The sequence below is a fragment of the Hyperolius riggenbachi genome, chromosome 3 (genome assembly GCF_040937935.1).
Source record: "Hyperolius riggenbachi isolate aHypRig1 chromosome 3, aHypRig1.pri, whole genome shotgun sequence".
In the NCBI taxonomy this organism is placed as follows: Eukaryota; Metazoa; Chordata; class Amphibia; order Anura; family Hyperoliidae; genus Hyperolius; species Hyperolius riggenbachi.
Window position 1 is genome coordinate 100,081,071 of NC_090648.1, and position 23,542 is coordinate 100,104,612.

General features: G+C 44.0%; 1 protein-coding gene across 1 annotated transcript in view; it reads right to left on the minus strand.

Moving 5' to 3' along the window:
• The window catches only part of BMP1 (bone morphogenetic protein 1), a 150,102-nt gene that overhangs the window by 26,538 nt on the left and 100,022 nt on the right, over positions 1-23,542 (minus strand). Inside the window, exons 8-15 of the mRNA XM_068274693.1 lie at positions 21,209-21,324; positions 17,156-17,258; positions 16,959-17,075; positions 15,057-15,202; positions 12,674-12,869; positions 4,745-4,870; positions 4,454-4,614; positions 985-1,165 (exon numbers count right to left, since the gene is read on the minus strand). Of these exons, the coding sequence (XP_068130794.1) occupies positions 985-1,165; positions 4,454-4,614; positions 4,745-4,870; positions 12,674-12,869; positions 15,057-15,202; positions 16,959-17,075; positions 17,156-17,258; positions 21,209-21,324 (1,146 nt within the window). The remainder of the gene's footprint in view (positions 1-984; positions 1,166-4,453; positions 4,615-4,744; positions 4,871-12,673; positions 12,870-15,056; positions 15,203-16,958; positions 17,076-17,155; positions 17,259-21,208; positions 21,325-23,542) is intronic.

Here is a 23,542-nt window from a genome sequence, read left to right on the forward strand (position 1 = left end):
TTTTCAGAGCATGGATACAGGGTGGTGGTGGTGTGTGTGTGTGTGTGTGTGTGTGTGTGTGTGTGTGTGTGTGTGGTTTAGGTTTGGTGTTTAGATGGGACATGTAACTCTTTGGGGGGGTTGTACCAGCAGCCAGTGGTCTGTCACGTAGGTTGGTCATTTTGATATTGTGCATCCGATCGACCATATGCTACCGACATTTTCCACCATGTCAGATTGATGCTTTTGAACAATTTCACCCTGAAATTGATCATGTGGAAATGTTGAAGCACTAAATTTCATCCGATTCAATAAAGTTATTGAATCGGATAGTTGAACAGGCTGCAAATCGGTAGATGTGTGGCCACCTTTCCTCAAAATCACAACAGATAATACAGCGTCCACACCAACAGTGTCGCTGATAAATTTCCTGTTCTATTAACTCCAGTCTGGAATAAGTACTGGTGAGTTTTTAATTTAGGCCTCCCCGTATGTAAATATCACACTGCCTCAACCTGAATTCATGGAAGCCTGCACACTTACAAGGGTGCGTACACATATCCAATTTTGATAGGTTAATTTTACCACTCCCATGTAGTAGGAGGGCCAACATTTTTTGAATACTATGAACAGGTTGTGTAGGGCTCTCATACGACATGGAAGTGGTAAGATCGGCCAATCCAAACTGGATGTGTATACGCACCCTTCGCATGGAGCACAGAGATGTGAAATCTGATCTGGTGTACCCCAACAAAAAGTAAGACATAAGGCCCATTCTCTATAGCTTGTTGCCACAATGCATCTGCAAGGTTATCGTGTCAGTAAGAGGAAAATTAAGAAATGACCAAGCAATGCAGATTAAGATCGGGATGGTATTGCCATCATGCCAATACAGGAGTTGTTTAATAAGTGTACCTTGGTGCACCCGATGAATCTTACCCCCCTCCCCACTGCAATTAGGCAGAGAAGACAGAGGGGAGGGCCGCATGCTGAGAAGAGGCTCACCTGAGTAGTACATGGCCCGGAACCCCTTCTTGGATACGGTGTTGTCAGATTTGAACTCTATGCGCATGTTGTTATACTGAGAAGTGATCACTGGGGGGAGCTCCGTGCCACAAAACGTTCCCAGCAGTTTGGAATCGGATGTCAAGCCACTGCGAACTTCCACGTAATCATATTTACAAACCTGTCCGGAGGGGGAGAAAGATGAGGCAGAATACAGAATGTGAGATGAAGGGCGGTGATGGGGAAGAGAAGTTGCTGTAAAATCAGTTGAGAAAACAGATCAGGGTTTTTTTGGAACATTCAGATATTTGGGAGGCAGAGGAAGGTCCTGGGTTCTCAGAGGTTCGGAATATCACGGTGTGTTCAGCAGGAAACTCAACAGAGAGCATGTTTTCTGGCCACATAGCATTGATTAGGTACATGTGGAATTGATGGACTCAGCAGGGCAGTATGAGGCTCCTGTGCGCTGCCAGCGGTGCTTACAGGCTACAGGCACATCTGCATACAGGCACTCTGCTGACTGCTGGCCAGCTTCTAGTCTGCTGCTGGAAACCTGCCCAGCTAGTACAGTTTTTTGTTTTTTTTTAAGAAGAAGAAATCCTGGACTACAGCTTACCATCAAGCTCTGCAGTGCCTGCTCTTTCTTACTGTTATCTCTGGACTGTTATTTTTACAAATCAGCCAATCAGTTATTGACATCACAGTGTTACAGACTTTCAGTCTTCCACTTCTAAGGAATACTGATCAGTCACACTGGATTTTTTTTCCTTGGAGAGGGGGGGGGGGGGGGGGGCGCAAGGGCTGATCAATATTGTGTTCCCCAGTAGCTGGAGATCTCCAACTCCTCTCCCCCCTCTCCTCCCCGCTCTATAGGACAGTGCATGCTACAAATATTGCAGCCTCCATATCACTCTCACCTCGAGTTCACTTTAAACAGAAAACAAACCAACCACAAAGTTAAATGGAACCTTTGTTGGTAATGGCATCCTTTGGCAGGCTGTCCCTCCCCCGTCATCCATTAGGAGTCCTTTTAGTTGGCCTTGACTAGCAATAATCAGAACCTTTGAACTGCTGTAGCCTCCCTATAGTCACACTGACATTGCTGTCCACGCTCCCAGCAGCTCTCCTGTCTGGCGCTCACTCATAGCGACTATGAGGAAGACACTTTGTATGAGAAAGGGCCATTACTTCCAGTTCAAAAGGTACTGACTAATACTAGTCGGGGCATAGCAACAGGACTTATAACGAACAAAAGGATGAAGTGGGGGAAATGGGGGTGGTTAGGGGTTCGGTGGAAACATAGGACACAGCCCGCCAAATGATGCCATTACTAGATTACTAGCAAAAGTATGTACTCCGTGACAGTTTTTTTTTCTGGTCTTGCCTGGTATAGATCATATTACAGTATGTTGAGGTTTTGAACACACATCTAAAATTTTTTATTATTATTATTAATAAGTATTTATACAACAACAACAACAACAACAAATAACATTTGTAAAGCGCTTTTCTCCCGTGGGACTCAAAGCGCATAAGCATGGCTCAGACCATCGTGGTACAGAGGAAGAAATTTTATAAATCTGGAAATGCCAGGCTAAACAGGTGGCTTTTCAGTCTGGATTTGAATAGCTCTAGGGATGGTGCTGTCTTTACTGGGTGTGGTAGGGAGTTCCAGAGAGTAGGGGCAGCATGGCAGAAGGCTCTATCTCCAGATTTTTTGAGGTGCACTCTGGGAGTGACCAAGTTTATAGAACTTGCTGATCTGAGGTTGTGAGAGGTGTGGTGCAGCTTCAGCAAGTCCTTCATGTATCCAGGGCCTAGACTGTGCAGGGATTTGAATGTCAGCAGTCCAATCTTGAAGAGTATTCTCCATTCTACTGGTAGCCAGTGCAGTGAGCGAAGGATCGGTGTAATATGACAGTGGCGAGGCTGGTTTGTTAGCAATCTGGCAGCAGAATTCTGCGCTAATTGCAGGCGGCGCAGGTCCTTTTTGGGGAGGCCAACATAAAGGGCATTGCAGTAGTCCAGACGTGATGTGATGAAGGCGTGGACTAGGGTTGGAAGATCCTCTGGGGGAATCAGATGTTTAATCTTTGCAATGTTCTTCAGATGAAAGAAGGAGGATTTAACTACAGATGAAATTTGGTTTCTGAAATTCAATTCCCCATCGATTAGTACGCCAAGGCTGCGCACAAAGTTGGAGCTGTTTATGTCTGAATTCCCAATCCTGATTGGTGTTGCTTTAGGATAGAGCTGTTTTGATGGCGGGCACTGGCTTTGGACAAACAGGACCTCAGTTTTGTCAGCATTCAGTTTCAACCAGTTATCATTCATCCATGCCTGTAGCTCAGCTAAGCAAGAGTTTATTTTTGGGGTAGGGTCTGTTCCACCAGGTTTGAAGGACAGGTATAGCTGTGTGTCATCGGCGTAGCAGTGGTACGTCAGGCCATGTCGTTGGATAAGTGTGCCGAGTGGCAACATGTAGATTGCAAACAGCAGAGGGGATAGGATTGATCCTTGTGGCACTCCGAATTGTAGAGGTGCAGGTTTGGACATTATGGGTCCTAGGGATACTCTCTGTGTTCTGTCAGTCAGGAATGATCTGAACCACTGGAGGACTGATCCACTGATGCCACAGTACTCCTGCAGTCTGTTAAGCAGGATTTCATGGTCAACTGTATCAAAAGCCGCTGAGAGATCCAACAGGATTAGGATGGAGCATTCCCCTCTGTCCCTTGCCATGAGCAGATCGTTGCAGACTTGGATGAGGGCTGTTTCACAGCTGTGGTGTTTCTTAAAGCCAGATTGTAGAGGGTCCAGGATGTTGTTTACTGACAGCCAGGTTTCAAGTTGCAGATAGACAGCCTTTTCAATAACTTTACCTAAGAAGGGGAGGTTGGAGACAGGTCTGTAGTTGCTCATAGCATCTGGATCCATGGAAGGTTTTTTATATAGCGCCGACACATTACGCAGCGCTGTACAGTGTATATATATATATTGTCTTGTCACTAACTGTCCTTCAAAGGAGCTCACAATCTAATCCATACCATTGCCATATGTCTATATTATGTAGTGTAAGTACTGTAGTCTAGGGCCAATTTTTAGGGGGAGCCAATTAACTTATCTGTATGTTTTTGGAATGTGGGAGGAAACCGGAGTGCCCGGAGGAAACCCACGCAGACACGGAGAGAAAACATACAAACTCTTTGCAGATAGTGCCCTGGCTGGGATTCGAACCTGGGACCCAGCGCTGCAAGGCGAGAGAGCTAACCACTACGCCACCGTGAATTGTTGTGTAATAGACCAATGTGTGATGCGCGTAAGCTTTGTAATGTGAAACAAACACAAGATACAATAACTGATGTACTATACCAGCTGGCAAAAAGAGAAATACAAGAAGAACATCCCAAAAGAGCGAAGAATACATTCAGAAGCGGACATAGTATGGCCACCATTGGGGAGGACTCACATCATTGCCTTCTGTCTCGAAATTGGAAAACTTTAGAGAGATGCGAAACTGGGTGGGCGCCACCAGTTGCCAGACACAGTTCTTGTTGGGTGGGTACTCCTTGGGGAATCCTGGGCTATTAATGGACCCATTCAGTTTGGTCAGGAAACCACCGCAGGCCGCTGTAAAAAGGATACAATGGTGAAAGGGGGTACTGTGGTGGTCGCCTCATTGTCGGAGTTATACAACAACAATAGACCGCATGCTGTGTGCATGACAACAGCTCACAAGTGTGTTCCATAGAGAGCTCACCTTCACAGGACTTCTTGTCTGGCGCCAGCTCATATCCCGGCTCACAGGCGCACTTATAGCTGCCCAACGTGTTCACACAACGCTGCTCGCAGCCGCCTTTCTGAGGTCGGGAGCACTCATCCACCTCTAAAGGATAAAGGAAAAGTGTTGAAAGAGGACAGAAGTGGGATTTAATCCAACACAAATTCACAGAGAGTCGGTTTTCCTTTACATTCCTTTACTTCCCGGCATGTGAATTTATCACAGTGTGAACGTTATGACATATGCAACTGCCAGGTTGCCCACTATTAATAGTAGTTTCATATCACAATTTAATGTTATTGACAATGTACCATCTGTCTTCTATAGACACCTTCCCCTGACAGTTCCTTTAACGCTTGGTAGTGCTGAATGTGTCCGCGAACCAGTCCCAATAGGGTATGTGCAGATGGAAAACTTAACGACTCAAGAAATCATGTCAGATTATTTCAGCTGTTAGTCTGATATCTGTATAGGCACCCACAGACTTCTGCATCCATCACATCATGGGCGTTGAAAGCATACCTGCAGTGACATGTGACCTAATGAGATAAACATATACAAGTGGTAGCCCTACTAAGAAATTATCTGAAGTCCCTTTCTGTTTTCCATTACAGTAATGCTAGGTACACACCATACGGTTTCTCAGCAGATAGATAGATCGATAGATAAATTCCGTCATGTCCAATATTATTTCCGATCATTTTGCTGGTTGATTTCTCATAGGAGTGAATAGAAATTGATAAGAAAAGATAAGCGAATAAAACAGAAATTCGAGCGGAGAACCAATCAGATGGAAAATCAACCAAAAAAAACACATTGTGTGTATGTAGCATTACAGTAAAAAATTTAAAAAAATAATAAAGTGATTTATGCAAAAAAGCTTGTGGGCAGCTTGTGAATTCAGTTGACTTTAAACAGAAGCTAAAAGGCTGATACCAGGTTAACATAAACCTAAACTGAGAAGGATATGGATTTTTCCTTTTAAAATAAAACCAGTTGCCTGACTCTCCTGCTGATTCGGTGTCTCTAAGGCCAGAAATCCATTAGGAGCGATTTTCTGAGCGATTTGAAAACTCTTGCTAGTTTAATGCTATGATCTCACTTGAGCGATTTGATTTTATAAAAATTCCCCATAGCAGTGCATAAGCAAAAGCTTTTTCAAATCGCTAGCTTTTTCAAAATCGCTCCTAGTGGGTTTCTGGCCTAAGGGCCCATTCACACTTGCAAATCGGAAAACGCTATCGCTTTTGCTAGCATTTTGCTCTGGCGATTTTTGGTGATTAACGCCATTCACACTTGGGGCGATTTTCCGCTATCGTGATTAGCGCTTCTATAGCGCTAAACGTGATCGCTGGGCAATCGCTGGAAAATGGTGCAGGATACAATTTTGCGCTTGGCGATTTGCGTTAATTGCCAGCGATGAACGCAAATCGCCAAAGTGAGAACAGGCCCATAGGTTATTATTGCACTAGCGCTTTAAAAAGCACTATTGCTTGAGCGTTTTGACGAAATCGCCAGCAAAACGCTAAGATCTGAACAGGGCCTAATACTTGTAGCCACAGCCGTTTAACAAGCATGCAGATCAGGTGCTCGAAGTCAGACTGGTTTAGCTGCATGCTTGTTTCAGGTGAGTGATTCAGCCACTACTGCAACTAAAGAGATCAGCAGGACTGCCAGCAACTGATATTGTTTACAAGGAAACATCCATATCACTCTCAGTTAAGGTTCCCTTTAAGGCTCGTACACACGTGCAACTTTTTAACCTAACTGTTATCCAAACGTGTCTGTTGGACAGGTGTGTATGCGTGGCAAACGACTAGATGAGCAACTGATAATAGGGATTCACTGGCCAATTGTCGTGCAGGTTGGCCACATGTGTACAAGTCGTTTGAACACACTGTTTTTTTTGAATGGGGATTTGGTCAGCGCACGTGTATGTACTGGTCGTGCAAACAAGTCATGCACTTAGTCATGACCGGCGGTTGGTCGTGCATTACGCTGCACCTGTGTAGGAGCCTTTATGGAGAGAGGAGATAATGAAGTTTTGCTGCAATAGAGTTCAAGGAGACCAGAGGATGGTGCGACCCACGACAAAGCAGCTTTGAGTGGAAGGGGACAAAGAGGAAAACAATGCACTCAGCCAAAAAGATCTGGCAGTCCAGATTTCTCAGCAACGCATTACATAGCCTATTCCCACGCTGGATTCTTAACAGAGGCTTCACCAACCAGTCGCCTCGCCCGAGATCCTCTAGTCACTAGGTTCTCAACATGTGGTACGCGTACCTCAGGGGTGTACTTCTGATTGCTCCAGGGGGTATTTGAGTTGATATACTTAACCAAGCACAACAAATTTAGAGTTTTTGAAAATGATACATTTAAAACACAAAATTTTAGTTTTCGCTAATTAAAAGAAATAGTAAATGCTTGGAAATGGTTTAGACCCAATTATGTACTACGATTAAATAAATATTTGTCAAGGGGTACTTGTGATAATGTTTACTATGCTAGGGGGTATGTGGTGAGTACAGGGTTTTAAAAGGGGTACATACCAATAAAATGTTGAGAAACACTGATCTAATGTGTCACCTGTTTGCATGCAGCTGCAGCACAAAGTCTAAATCTGCACTCTTTTTTGGCATTTTCAGCCCCTTCCCTAACATCTAATATCTGTGAAAAATTGCATTCCTTATATATGGACATTATAGGCATCAAGTTAATGTTACTTTTACTACAGCCCATATTTAGTTAGACATATGTGTGTGCAAAAGGATGACAGAGGCCTGGGGGATCATGGACCATATTACAGAAGAATGTGAGTTGCTGACATAATCTAATAGGGTGTACAATGAGAAGAAAGCTTATAAATCTCTTGAGTAGAAATCCATACATAACTCATTTCTGGGCTAATTATACATTAACATCATCTTGCCAAACTAGTTTTCCATCCTGTATGCTCCCATGTGCTTCGCGATTAAAATCCAGTCCTTCAAAAGGGAGGAAAAAGATTTCCTTAATCAAGGGATATTTAAAAGGAAAAAAAAAAAATGACCTTGGGCAAAGGCAAGCAGATGAAATGCAAATCAATCTAGCAGAGATGGTGGTGGTTGGGGGGAAAGAAGGCATCCTTTAACACCGTTGGAGGCTGACACATTTATTTAACTTGAACCAATACAAGTTGCCTGGCTGTCCTGCTTATCCTCTGCCTTTCTTATTTTTAGCTGAACAAGCATGTAGAGGTTTCTGACAAGATTTGGTGCATGCTTGTTACAGGTATGGAATTCAGACATTACTGATTCCAGAATGATCAGCAGTGCTGCCAGGCAACTAGTGCTATTTAAAAGGAAATACATAAGGCAGCCTCCATATACCTCTCGCTTCAGGTTCCCTTTAATATAGCGTGGGAAAGTATTGGAATATCTGATGACTGGGCTACAGAAAGGAAGTGATAGCAAATCTGTTCAATAATGAAGAGGTATGTAGAAAGTAAGAGCCAGAGGTATGCCTGAAGTGGTCTTTGGAAATCCATGGCAAGGGGGCAATCTTGTCTCTGATGCTATGGAGTGGTGTGGATTGGTAGGTGTTGCAGAGATATTTATAGGAGGATAGTTAAACAGTGGGTCTGACTCTTGTGGTGCTACCATGGTAATGGCAGCAGTGTTCCATCCATCCAGGGCTCCCTGGCTATGGGATGAGGAGTGGCACGGCTAGCATATACCATGGCATGCCCTGAGGTCCCACTCCCGTCTGCCTTGCTCTTGTATTCGTGTCTAATGCCTAGCTCTTGTTGGCACATGTGATGCCACACCAATGGCAACCATAGAGTCAAGTATGGTCAGCACACCAGTTTTCAGATAAGCACGCCTTTATTGTGCCATTATCCACATATAAACATCCAACAATTGTTTCGGGGGCTCCGCAGGGCCTCCTTTTCTTGCATCTTGACAATACTTGAATCTATTTGAATGACGTACAGGGTGTGGTACCAATGGAGTCTGAAGATCTTCCAAAGGAGACAAAAAATGAGGACAGGGACACCAGCAACCCCTGATAGTGTAGCACGGTGACGTTGAGGGTATGGGAGACTCAACTACAGTATGTGCAGAATACTCACAGGAATAGGTTGCAAGACCAGCAACCACAGCGTAACGGCTGGTGAGGAATCATTCCAAGTGTCTGGTTTCTATTAAAAACGTTATTACTTTATTTGGTGTACCCCCTTCTTTTAGAGGTAAGCCTATTTTATTTATGTCTGTATGTATGTATCCAGCTGACATCATCCCTTCCACACATCAGATCTTGGGGCGCCCCCTCCCAGTAATATTTGAATGATGGCGATTGGCCTAATCATCTGTCATGCAACCAGCCTAATAGGTTGACAGCTCTCTCTTTAAAAGTACACCGATGACCAGGGATGGCAATGCTTAGAATTCATGGAGAATCATGTGATCAGTTTGATCAGCTGATAGATTTGTAAACTTATGATTTGCTGTGATGACTTCCTGGTTCAGCACATGATCATGACCAGCAAATCAGAGCCTTACAAATCAGCTGATCAAACTGATCACATGCTTCTCCATGAGTTCTCCTAGACAGGGCCATCTCTACCAATGACAACAAGAGCTGGGCATGTTGGCATAATGAGAGCTGACCAGAGGGCAGGGAGGGGGAGAGGAACTTCAGCACAAGACCTGATGTAAAAGGAACTTTATATGCCTCCCACTCTATACAGTCAGACTACTCCAGTACTACATACTTTAGGATGTGCTACAGAAACAAACAATACATTTTTTTTTTTAAAGAAAGGAATACTGTAAAATGCCCTTTATCCTGGATTTACCCTGTTTTCCGCACTAAGGCTGATAAAGCAAGCGGAGAGACAAACCAGCTGGATCTTGACTGATTAGTGTGCATTGCAAGCTCTTTATCCTTCTCCAGTCCCTGTAAATAATCCTTACCCCCATTCTCTGTTACCCATCTCACTGAGTCCCGACCAGGACAATACACAACAGCTCATCTTGGAATTTTTACAAGTATACAATCACTGGCCAACGCTCTGTGGAAAATCCATCAACATAACAGCAGCCAGAGTGATACACAACGTTAATGATAAACGCAGACGCCGTGCCTGGGGGCATAACTCATTCTCACTGCCTTCACTTTCATGCGTCTGCTAAGATATCGTGATCCTGCTTTCCACCCAGAGATGAGATCTCAGAGTCTCTTGCGATGACATCACCCCAGATGCTGCCAATGGCTTTACATCACTGGGCTGAGTCGTAATGCTGACCAGCGTCTGAGAAAATACCACAAACATTTCAAAGTCACTGGAGTCTTCCTTACAATATTCCAAGCATAGAGACATCTAGCCTTACAGCGCCAGGTCCTCTGTTCAAATCCCAGCCAGGGCATTATCTGCGTGGAGTTTGTATGCTCTCCATGTGTCTATGTGGGTTTCCTCTAATAACTCCGGTTCCCTCCCACATCCCAAAAACATACAGATAAGTTATTTGTCTTTCCCCTAAAATTGGGCCTGGACTACGATACATGCACTCCACAATACATAGACATATGACTATGGTAGGGATTAGATTGTGAGCTCCTCTGAGGGACAGTTAAGAGACAAGACGATATACTCTGTAAAGCGCACATCATCTTGAAGCAAGTAAAATGTAAAGCACATACCATTGCAGAAGGATGGAAACGAGTGGTGGGTGCCGGGGGCTGCAAGCCTGACAGCAGTTTTGCACTATGCGCTTCTACAAAGCCTCAGTTGTTTCCATTCTTCTGCAATGGTATGTGCTTTACATTTTACTTGCTTCTAGATTACGTATCATGTAATGTTCGCACAGTAAAGAAAAGTTGTCAATGCCGGATCTCACCTTCCTCCTTCTCATACCCACATATTACTATCTGTCTCTCAGAGGAGCTCACAATCTAATCTCTACCATAGCCAGTCATAGTCTTATGTTCCTGTTGTAGTTAATTTTTTTGAGTGGGTGGGGGACCAATTAAAAAACTACAGTGCCCAGATGAAACTCACACATAAACGCAGAGAGGACATACAAACTCCATGCAGATTGTGTACTGCTCCATATTTGATGCGGGAGTGCTAACCACTATGCCACCGTACTCAATGGCTACATATTTCCGGGTCAGAATTCTAATAAAGCCCGCAGTGCAATATGGGAGGGAAGCATGTTACAGAGTGCCCCTCTCTGCCTCCTGAAGAGAAAGGTGGGGAGGCGCATAGCCCGGGTCACCATTTCCTCTTCTTCCCTGACACCCAATGAGAAAGGCAAAAGGAAAAATAAGAAAACAGGAATGCATCACATAAACTTTGTAACAAAATGCACAGGAATCTAGCCTCTGGAGGACCTCAGTGTTAAACCCCCCTAATGACCAGGCCATTTTATGTTAAATGGGCCACTGCAGCTTTAAGGCCAAGCTGCAGGGCTGCACAGCACACTAGTGATCCCCCCCCTTTCCCCCCCACCAACAGAGCTCTCTGTTGGTGGGGTCTGATCGCCCCCCAGATGTTTGCTTGTTTATTTTTGTGTTTTTTTTTAATTAAAAAAAGGTGTTTTTATCATTGTAAACTCCCCTCCCTCCCTCCCCCCGCCAGCCAATCCCTGTGATCAGCTGTCATAGGCTTCAGCCTATGACAGCCGATCACTTCTGTGCCTCAGGAGGGGACAGCTGTGTCACACGGCTGTCCCCAGTACAGCGCTGCTGCAGATCGCAGTGCTGTACAATGGGATTTGACGGCTGTTTCGGAGGCTGAAGGCTCCGCTCACTAAGCAGGAGATTCATACGCATGCCCCAGGACTTTACGCCGATCGGCATTAGGAGGTCCTGGGGCTAGAGGGAGACATACAATATTTATTTCCTTTTAAAAAAATGCAGATTTCTTGGCTGTCCTGCTGATACCCTGCCGCTAATACTTTAACCATAGCCCCTGAACAAGCATGCAGATCAGGTACTGAATCTGCCACGTTTGTTTCAGGTTTGTGATTTAGACACTACTGCAGCCAACGAGAAATAAATATGGCAGCCTCCATATATCTCTCTGTTCAGGTGTCCTAAAGGATATGTGCAGTGAAAAGCAGACATTTCACAGGGGATCATCCAATCACATTCAGAAGAGATGAAAACAGGAAGTTCTCTGCACGGGGCTGGTTGTTTGAAGTGATTTTCTGCTTTGAGAAAAATCACCCTGTGTATGTTGTACTCTTACATCTATTGTTCATCTGTAGGGTGCAAATGAAAGGGTCTAGCAACTTCCACCTGGCAAGCTTCACTAGGAATATACATTAGTTGTCATTAGAAGGTAGAACCGAAAGCTCTATACACATGGCAGACCGTGGTTGTCAGAAAACAAGCTATCACCAGCTGTTACCGACGGGCGAACAATGCCAGCGCACATATGGATGCAGTGCCATCACAACGACACTCTGCTTATTGGATCATTACTGGAAGAATGAAAATGAGGACTCGGTAGTGTGAAATTAGCAAGCTTATACAAACTACTAACACCCTTTTTAATGATTTTCAGTAATGCATAGTTCAGCATAGTTTCCAATGACTGCGATCTAGCCTGTGTATGGAGCTTTAGAGAACATAAAATCAGGTTTGTAATAAGGGCATTAGTAATTTCTGCAGCTGTGGACAATAGCTCGGCAGTGGGGATGCAGACGTACATAAAACTATGAAAACCATCTACACAATTTACAATACGGAGCAGATGTGGAACTCAAATGATACAATTTATACTTCACAGATGTGGCAAGTTTGGACTCTAACATGTTCAGACAGAGAATTTCCAAATATAATCCGACCTCACAAGTGATGACTGCATCCTGTGGTGAGACTTGCTAAGTACTCGTTATGTGATGAGTAGGTTCTGCTGACCTTTGAAGAAGTTGATGGAGAAGCCGGCCTTATTAATGGATCCGTCAGACACAAACTTAACCCAGAGTTGATTGCTGGAGCTTTTGAGGTCATCTGGTTTGTCGTAGCCGCAAAACCGGCCAATCAGGGGGCTGGTTTCGGAATTACCATCCCGTATCTCCAGATAATCATAAGCACAGCTGTCGTGGCGCTCTATCTGCAGAATGAAGAGACATGGATAGGTGAGTTCATGTGATAGGGGAAAAAGTCAGTTAGGGAGCTGGAACATGACTGCTATGTACACCCACCATCTAATGGTAATAGGAGCTCAGGACCATATGGACCAGAAGCAGCTACACAGCTTGCATTCAGATTAAATACAGCTTGGAACTGAGCCAATGAAATGCACTTCCTGTCAATTTTGATTGGCCTAATTCCACGCTGCAAACAATCTGCATTAAAGTCAGTTATTAGTATCCCACTGACCTTCTTTACTGCACAGGGGTTAAAGAGTTTCAGAGCAGTCGTATTTTGTTTTGCTTTTTATTACGTCAACAAACCTGCTTTTGCCATCATCAAGCGTAGCCAAGAATTAAAAAAAAAACACAATGGCTGTAGCGCCAACCAAGACCGTATTTTAGTTCTGGATACAGTGGGGTAAAAAATTGCACTTTCACCAGTTGTGAATGCCATAAGACTGCCATTTGTGGCCATTTCTTCCTTACTTGTTAGTTCTCTCTGTCAAACAGGAAGTGAGGGAAATCCCAGTGGGGAAACAGACAGCAGCAAATACGTCAGGTTTTCCAATCCCTTCCCACCCATTTGTTACAGTTTCACTGCGCATCTTACTCCGTGACCTCATCACTGGGACAAATCTGTTCAAATTAATCTAAGCCAGCCATAGAAACTCTATTTAACTCTAGATATTCTAAAAACTTTGCCTGCTCTAACCAACAACTAAAATAAGACGTTTTAATTGGAGATCATACTCCACTGGTTTTTATATGAATCTTATTGAAACTTCCCTTAAAGAGACACTATAGTGACATATAGTAGAATGCAATAAATTATTCAGGATACCCGTTTTTAATGGTAATTTTCCTTGTTTCAACATCAGAAACACTTCCTATATATCGCTGTATATTGGTATGTAGTACCGCTCTCCCAGTGATGTCACAGCCCAGGCTGCTTTGCTATGCAGAATTCTGCTCCCAGAGCATTCTGGGAGACCAAGCATTCTTTGCACTGTCTTTGGAATTCTTTCGGAATGGAGATTCCACTATCAGCTGACGATATGCCCTCCTGCTGACTGGTAACCCATCATCCCTGTCAGTCTCTAGTAAAGAGGCATGGTTTAATGTGGAACTTAACTATTTCTGCTCTAAAAGATTAGCCACAGCATGATAATCTTTATGGAAAAAAAGTCTTCATTATAATTTATGGAATAGCCAGACAGCGCATGTGACCCACAACCACCTGGAAGATATAAAGGGTTAAAAGCAACCAATAGCAAAGCTAAAATGTAATTGTGCCTTCTACAGGGGCATAAAGAGTTGATTTGCACATTCAGGAGTGCTGCATCATGGGAAACCACAGTTGCTAACTTAGAACTGAATTATGACAAATACCTTCTATTCATAATTTATGGGAATAAAAACAAAAAACACTAAAGCTTTACTGGGTTTCACTTTTGCAGGGAGCACAGAAAAGGTTAAGCTTCAGTGTTTACTGTATGGAGAGCTGCCTCAAAGCTCTCCTGCAGTCTATTCACAGCTGCTGGTAAGAACTAATTAGACACTTCTATCTGCCCAAATAAACAATACAGAGATAGGGATGGTCAATGAGATGTAAATATTTTCAAGTTGATGCAGGATTATGCAAGATTTGTTTGCAAATGTATGCAGCTCGAAAATGGACTAATGAAATTTAACATCAGCAGAATTTGAACGGTTCTTTTCCAAGCTGCACACATTTGCACAACTCATTGACCATCCCTATACAGAGAAGTTAATTTCTTCAGCAACTATATGTTGAATAAAGCCTTTTCATTGTGTGCTGTGCAAGAGTTCGGGTCCACTTTAAGATTAACTGGAATGGTGGTGAGCAGGCATTAAGAAGTTGTTGAGAACATGAGAATGCATGAATTGGTCCTGAAGGCAGTAGCAAACTGTATACTCAATTTAATTTTTCTAAACTAAAATCTGTCTTAGTTGGGGGTTTAATTCAGAATTCTATTAAAAATAGACCAGCGAGCAAGAGCTACTGCTGAGAGCATAATAAGGCTTGGAAAGGTTCGCAGCCCACTGTGTTCTGTGAAAAGCACACAAATAAAAAAAAGAAAAAATGGAAACAAAGAAAGAACAGAATAGAGATGCTGGAATAATATGTTCCCTCTGCCTCTGACCTCAAAGGACTGGAAGGTAATCCCGATGTGGAAGCCTTCAGCTACCCGCAGTTTCCACACACAGGCCTTGTTTGGTCGGTAATCATCCGGATAGTTTGGAGACTGGATATGACCAATGTCTTTCTTCATCTCCCCTCCACACAGAGCTGCAGGAGTATGAGAAGGGACAGTGACAATGTGCAGGAGAGCATAGAGACTAATGAACACTGCGGGAGGGAAATCCTCACAGCAGGAACATGCAGGCTGAGTGATCCAAAACAGCAGTAAAACAGGTTAGCACATTATCATTAAACTATTTATAAAGCACTAACATAATATGCAGCGATACACAATAGATAACAGATATATTACAACATTAATGGTACACAGGGACATTACAGCGTTAAGCAATGGTACACAAAATCGTGATACAACGGTAAACAACGGTGTAGCAGATTGCAAGGTAGGAAAAAATAAAAAAGACGAGTCACTGAGTAAAAATGGTGGTGGAGAAGAGCACACGGGAAAGAGGGCTCTGTTAAATAGGCTTACAATGTGACCCTGTATTGGCACTAAGATGGCTATAGATGTGTAGTGGATACCATACTTGCCATGAAGTGCTATACTCCCAGGTTCAAAAATTCTTTCAGAGTATTATCTGCGTGGAGTTCATATGTTTCACCAAAGTTTGCATGGGTTTTCTTTGAGGACTCCGTATCCTAAATATATAACGATCATTTAATTGGATCCCCTTCAAAACTGGATTCAGGATAAGGGAAATTAAGCCATGATTAAAGGAAGGAACTGCATTGTTCCTCCAAGGGTTCCAAAGTGACGTGACATGACAGTGGACTCGGTAAATCTCAGGGGAGCATAGCGACACTACCGAAACGCATAATTAAAGTGAACCAGAGGCGTGTCCCCCCAAAATGAGATATCAAGGTAGAGGGAAGAGGCTTCCCATCTCCTCCTCGATCTCACTGTTGCAGTGCATGGACTCTCTGAACAGATCTGTCAAAAGTTTATTGGATATGTTCAGAAAGCCTCTCAAACAGGAAGAAAAGTGTGGCTGCAAAATTTCAGAGGGTCTGGAACAGCAGCGTTCTCGTGGAGGCCATGGGAAGTGTCTGGAGGATTCAGAGGTACGTACATTTGAAATGGCCGCGGCCAAATTTCAATGCAGTATGAACCCAAATGATGGCTCACCCTGCTGCAGGCAAACTCCTGGGTGACGTTAATGCTATTCCCCCTCAGAATTGCCGGAACTCGGGGGAGTATGCGTAATTCAGGCACCGGCTATTGCCGGCGGCCCAATTACCCATTTTGCAGGTGGGCGTACATCAGCCGACTTGGTATCCGATCAACCATCCAATTAGATTATAATCTTATCTGATGAAAATCAGTGCCGCTAAGTACACGCCCATTCGACAATTTCGGACTGAAATTGGTCGTATGTATTTGTCAGACATGCTGCAAGATGTAGGGACAACTTGCTTGATAGCAGCAACACCGAGCAATATCAGGACGAGCGGCAAACGAAACAAAACCCATGGCGCTGTTTCTGAAGTATATAATGGTACATTTATACATTACCTATCCTGTGTCGCAGTGTAAGTCTTTCGTCCAAACCTGACGCTCTTCAATTAGCCCAATAGGACAGCGTGTATAGTGCTAATGGAGGAGTGGCGGATTCAGAAGAGGGATGTGCACACAGGACACGTATTGTATAAATGCACACATACATGCACATTTCTTCACTAGGGAACAGAGGCCAGGCGGCGGATGCAGCAGACTCAGCCGATTCATGAGAGATTTCATGCTGAAAGATTTGTCTCTTGGCCGAATCTGCCCATCATCTTCTGACGTATGGGCACTTTATGGGGACACACTACATTTTGACCTGACAGCATCATGAACATTTACCTTCATATCCAGCATGGAATCCCTTCCCCACATAGTTGCTGCTGCTACGGAACTCTATCCACAGGCGGCTATCGCTGGACACGATAGGCTCGGGGATCTTGTCTCCACAGTAGCGCCCTGAGAAAAACAGCAGCCATTACACTGTAGAAGCTCTATCTATACAAGGATCACATCTGTTATACATTAAAGGAGAATACCAATAAGAGGGGCTTTCTTCCAGTGTCCATCTCTGACTTCAATGTAGTCGTACCAGCAGAGGCGGCTGCGGTATATATCCAAAGAGGAGAAATTCAGCATTATCTATAGAGGGTGGTAATCAGAAGATTGCTATTATTATTGTACCACCAACTGCAAGGAGAATAAAGAGAACCAGTCAGACATGAAATGGTATACACACACTTTCTGAAATTGACCAATACTTCCTGGACTGCACTGGATTAAATGGAGTACATATTACAGTGTTGCCACATTATTTGGACGCTGGGTGGTGCCGCAAATAGGAAAAGATTGGTAATTTACATGACTGATCCTTTACTATAGGCTACCCGGAACGCTATTCTAATCTTAACTGTCCACTATAAGAGCCTAATCCCCACTGTAGGTGCCTAGCCCTAATCCCCACTGTACGAGCCTAACCCCCTACCTAGCGCCCAACCCTAAACCCCACCTAATGCGTTTTCCCTCCCTCCCCCCAGTAAGACCTAAAAGTAACCTAGAAACCCAGCACTCAAACATCGGATAGTTGTAGCCAATTGTCTGCAACCATTAAGTACTATGTAGTAGCTGATCTGCTACTAGCCTCATTGCGCTCCCAAATGACTCCCTGATTACTGAAATGAACACAATGCGTCTATCAGATGCCTGCCGATGGCGACGCCCAATTGAACTGATACATGATTAAAACTATCCGTAGACAAGACAGGAGAGGACTACTGCCTGATCATGCTACATATTTGTCCACCTCAGATGTGATGCCGATATTAGCTGAAATGCAGTCACCAGTGGCGTAGCAATAGTGGGTGCAGAGGTTGCGACCGCACCAAGGCCTTTGGGCCAAAGAGGCCCCATGGGGCCCTCCCTCCAATGCAGTATTATCTATTTATTGGTCCTGTGCTGGTAATAATCACTTCTATAGATGCTTTAAATAGTAGTGATCATTAAACTGTTCCCCATCCACTTCTTGCACCTCTGACACTGTGGTTGTACTTTCCTTGGCAGATTTTGGTGCGCCGTATCAATTGTTATGTATAGAGTGCTGGGGGGGGAGGGGGGAGGGGGCAATGTAAGACTAGCACTGGGGCCCATAGTGCCTTAGCTACGCCACTGGCAGTTACATCACTGCATGAGGCCTGCTGAGACAATAGCTGCATCCAACCATCCAACCAGAGTTGGCATGGAACCCACAAGAGAAAGAAACATTGACAAAAGGCAGAAGTATATGTATTGCAAAAGGGGTACCGGAGCAGAAATCAGACAAACAAAATTCGAGAGTCAGAAGACTCAATATAAACCAGGTTAAAGATCGAAAATGTTAGCAATAACTGCATGCACCATGTCAGCGAGTAATAATAAACATAGAACAAAGAATTGAACTGACTCTTGGGTGCATGCAGAAATATTCTTAATTATTTATTTTGAATAATTTAATTAGATCAATAAAGTAAAAAAAGATTGAGTATCAAAAATTGCATGGATATACAGACACAATACACAACAAATACATAACAAATACACACATACAAAAACACTCTTAAAAATTGGACAAAATATCCCAATTGAAGGGAGGCTGCAGTCCTCCTGACCTGGCCAGTTAAATGGTTTCTGTGGTGCTCACAAAGTGACACTGTCACCTAATGAGCAATTGTAACCACATATGTTGGTAACTCAAAATTGCAATTCGCCAAACTCCAAAAAATGCTCTAAAAAGCTCAAAAAATGCTCTAAAAAGCTCCAAAAATGCTCCAAAAAATGCTCAAAAATGCCCATATGCAGCCAATCAATTAATTGCTGGAAAGAGTCCCGCCATGTATTATGAATGCAGGTAGTCCTGGACCCAATCGCAGTCACCCAGGAAGTCCACAAATCCGTGGGACTAATGTGTGCAGTCACCGTAGTGTAAAGCCTCTCTTAGCCCAGAGAAAAAGTTCCAGCACAGACAGGGATATCAATACATGCATCAAAACACCAATGTGGATGGTTCAAATGTAATCCAAGATGCAGTTAGATCAGCAGACATTGATAGCAGCAAAGCAGGCAAGCTGGGTTAGCTGGATTAGAAATCAGCAGTTTGGGAGCAATTAGGATGGTTCAAATGTAATCCAAAATGCAGTTAGATCAGCAGACATTGATAGCAACAAAGCAGGCAAGCTGAGTTAGCTGGATTAGAAATCAGCAGTTTGAGAGCAGTTAGGAGGCAGTTCACAAGCGCTGCATGAAATAATGCATAGTTACCATCCAATGTGGATGAGCCCAAGGAAGTACAGGCCTCTAATCCAAAATGCAGTTAGATCAGCAAACATTGATGTAAAAACACTTGGTAGTGGCAAAGCAAAAAAGCTAGATTAGCTGGATTAGCAAGCAGCAGTTTCTGGGCAGTTATAAGGCAGTTCATGAGCGCTGCATGGAGTAATGCATAGTTACCATCCAGTATAGATGACCCCAGGGAAGTACAGGGTCTCTGGCTTACAGGAAGATTGCTGGGATACAGTCCATGAATAGACGCATAAGTGTCGACATGTTTCGCCGTTGCCAATGACGGCCTCTTCCAAGACAGCGTCCTTACAGCTCTCTAATCACTGACAGACTGTGCCGAGTATTTCAGCTCTAGACCACGCCCATCTCCACCCACATGGTACGCCTGATCAGCTGCAAGAGACAGCCAATCACAGACGCACGGTGTCACACGCCGCCCAGCGCACCAAGGCGCATGGAGACGGACGTAAGCACACCGTGCGTCCCAGCATGGGGCGCAAACGAAAGTTCAGCGTCCCATTGACGGCGAGCAGGGGGAGAGGAGGGAGGCATGCAAAAAACCTCGGCACAGCATGGCATTTACCGTTTGATACCAGCATCCACACACGAAAAACATAATCAATCAAAATAAACATACAAAACAACCTAAGAAAACAAAACAAAGACAAAAAGGCATCCCGAGGGGCCCACACAAATATTCAAATCAATATTTATATACTAGTACTATTATCCATCTTAAACAGAGGCTCAAAGATTAGACCATATAAATGTAAAAACAGTATTCTCAACTTATGTGAACCTACATAACACATTCCTATTGTAATAAGTGGGACCCATGCGCATAAACAAAAGGAGACAGGGGAGAAGGAGGAAGGAAAAGGGGGGAGGGAAAGGGGAAAGGGGAAAGGGGAAAAAGGGGGGAGAGAGAGGAGGGAGGGGGAGGGGAAAAAGGGGGAAGAAAAAGTAAGGGAAAAGGAAAGGGAAGGGAAACCTAAGGGAACACCCGCTAGGGAGGGTGCAATTGAGCAGAGTACAAGAAACACACCAGGATACAGCCAACCTGCTAGGACGGCAGGAAAGCACCATATTGCACTGCGTCATTTAGACCTTTGCCCTTGGTGGCATTTAATTCATAAATCCACCTAAGTTCAATCTGTAGAAGTCGTTTGTCAACATCCCCACCTCTTTCATGTGGGTGTACTCTGTCTAGACCTACAAACCTAATGTAGCTAGCATCACCCCTATGTGTCATGTGGATGTGTCTAGAAATTGGGGACCTAAAGTTACACCCCCCAATGTCGCCCGTGTGTTCTTTTATACGTTCTTTAAATGCCCGACTGGTTTTTCCCACATAGAAGCATCCACATCTACACGTGAGTAAATACACAACACAAACAGTGTTGCAATTTACAAAGTGGCGTAGTTTCCACCTACGCTCATTGGGAAGCACCACCTCAGGCCCTATTGTCAGATATCTGCAGTAAGCACAGCCACCACAGCTATAGGTACCCACTGTGGTGCAGTGCCTACGACGACCACTACGACAAAAATGACTGATTGATTTTTTGTATGTGTGTATTTGTTATGTATTTGTTGTGTATTGTGTCTGTATATCCATGCAATTTTTGATACTCAATCTTTTTTTACTTTATTGATCTAATTAAATTATTCAAAATAAATAATTAAGAATATTTCTGCATGCACCCAAGAGTCAGTTCAATTCTTTGTTCTATGTTTTTTATTGACAAAAGGCACATGGTGTAGGGTTGCCTTCCTACCTTCTCCCCTGGGGTGACCGACAGCCTCCACACACAGTGCACATATGCAGAGTAGCCATTTGGGTAGCCCGGAGATGAGAAGTTCCCCTGGCTTTCCTGCAGCGTCTCTCCGCAGGCTGTAGAGAGAGAACACAACCATTCATCAGATGTGATGCAATTACTGCAAGACAGTCATAAACCCCTTAACGGTCATACTAGACTTGTAAGGTGACAGGTTTACCTTATTGGACATTAATACAAAGACAATACCTGACACACCTCAGACCTCACACACACTGAGCACTATCCTCACATTAAAATACTAAAGTTTTTTTTATTTAAAATATAAAAAAAAAAACTTCCCCTCTGCTGGCTCTAAATAACTAGATACATCCTCAACATGGAAGCAATCGTCAGAATGTGACAATGCCACCTCTCCTGTCCCAGAAGCCTTTGCTGCAGCTCATCTGGTCTAAACCAAAAGCTCATGTCACTGCAGAAGTGCACACCGAGCATGCCCAGAGGCATGTGCAGTGACTGCAGGACAAAAATGTTATCAGCTAATCCCCCCCAATGAGGTATTGGGGTGGCATTAGTGGAACAAAAGGGATGGAGGGCACCCAGAAAATTCTTGGAGACGGAAAAAACGCAGCATGCAGTTCTGTATTTTGTATAAACTCTGTATTTTGTATATTGGTGTACACTATTGTCTGTATTATTTTGTACCCCGTATGTTTGTTTGTTACTTTGTACAGTCAAACACAGGAAATAATGCACACTCCAAGACAGCACATGCCTTTTAAATGGGTCCACAGACAGTCAGTCTGCCCCTGCTTTTCATATGCCCCAGTGTATTTTGTTATTTAAACTCTTCCTTATGCAGCTCCTAGGGACCAGGTGCGTGTAGGGAGGGGGTCCTGGAGAGGGATACCTGCGCACGGTGTCCCCTGCTTGTCACACAGTCTATGATTGTGTGCGACAGATCTTTCTCCTGTCTATGGCCGCCCATTTCAGCTCTTGCTGGATTCGGTACTGCAGACACAGGTGCATGTATTTGCATCTTTTTATTATCTGCCTGGCTGTCTGTGGACCCATTTAAAAGGCAAGTGCTGTCTTGGAGTGTGCATTTATTTCCTGTGTTTGGCATTTCGTTTCTGTGGCAGCCGTGGGTGGTGCCCCAGTTGGTAGGAGTACTGGGATCCACCTGCACTGCCCTTTTGGTGCTACTTGTGGAGTAGGTGTCCCGATGCACTGGCAGGGCCCCTGCTTTTCATGGGCCACAGTGTATTTTGTTACTTTGTACAGTGCCACAAAATATGTTGGCACTTTATAAAATATCAATACATTTTTTCATTTTTTCTTTCTTTTCTGTATAAAGAGAAACACGCCAGGCAGCTGAACCGAGATTAGAGGGTTTTCCTGCAACAAGAAGGGCAGCCGGGGTGACTGACCGTCTAATTACACAATCCCTGCGGCATTGCTCCCTGCCTCACCCTCCTCTGCTGCTTCTCTTCCTCTCATCCCCCACCCTCTCGCGGTCTCTTTCCAGTCATGATGATGTCGTGATCACGTGACCTCCAGATGTCACACAGATGTTCTGAAGCTCTCTCTGAACTGCAGAGCATGTTTAGCGGAGACAACATGTTCCGGCAAATAAATTGTTAAAATACAAGACTGCTTCTTGTCTTGTATTAAACACAGGTGCTGTTTGTAGCAGTTTCTTCAGCAGAGTCCCTCAAACAGCTGCAATCCTCTTTGGGTCCTTTCACACTAAATCTGTGCGCATTATTTCCCATTTTAAAAAGCATACCATTCTATTCATTATGTTTTCCTGGGCCCCTCTGTGTTGTTTCTGCCACTCCCTGCTGCAATACTGGCTTGTAATTACCAGTTTTAGGCAGTGTTTACAAACAAAAGACATGGCTTCTAACCATCTTGTGATAGGCTGAGAGGAGCTCAGTCTGTGACTCACACGAGCCTGCAGGGGATGTGGAGAGGGTGTGTATAGCTTCTATCCTATCACAAGCAGAGCAGCACATTCCTGCCTGCGTGCCTGAGCCCGACAAAGCTGACAAAGGAAAGAAGATTAGACTAAATAACAGAGAAAATACAGCCACTGTGCAACTAGGAAAGGCTGCAGTAAGACAGACCACATTAGAACAGGTACAGGAACTTATAGGATAGCAGAAATAAGGCTGAACATTTTGTTACAGAGTCTCTTTAAGCAATCTTGAAATGAATGGAACCTGGAGGCTACCATTTATGTATTTTTAAACAATGTGCACTGCCTGACTGCGGTGTTGACCCTCTGCTCTTAAAACATTTAGCCATAGACCATGATCAAGCATGCAGATC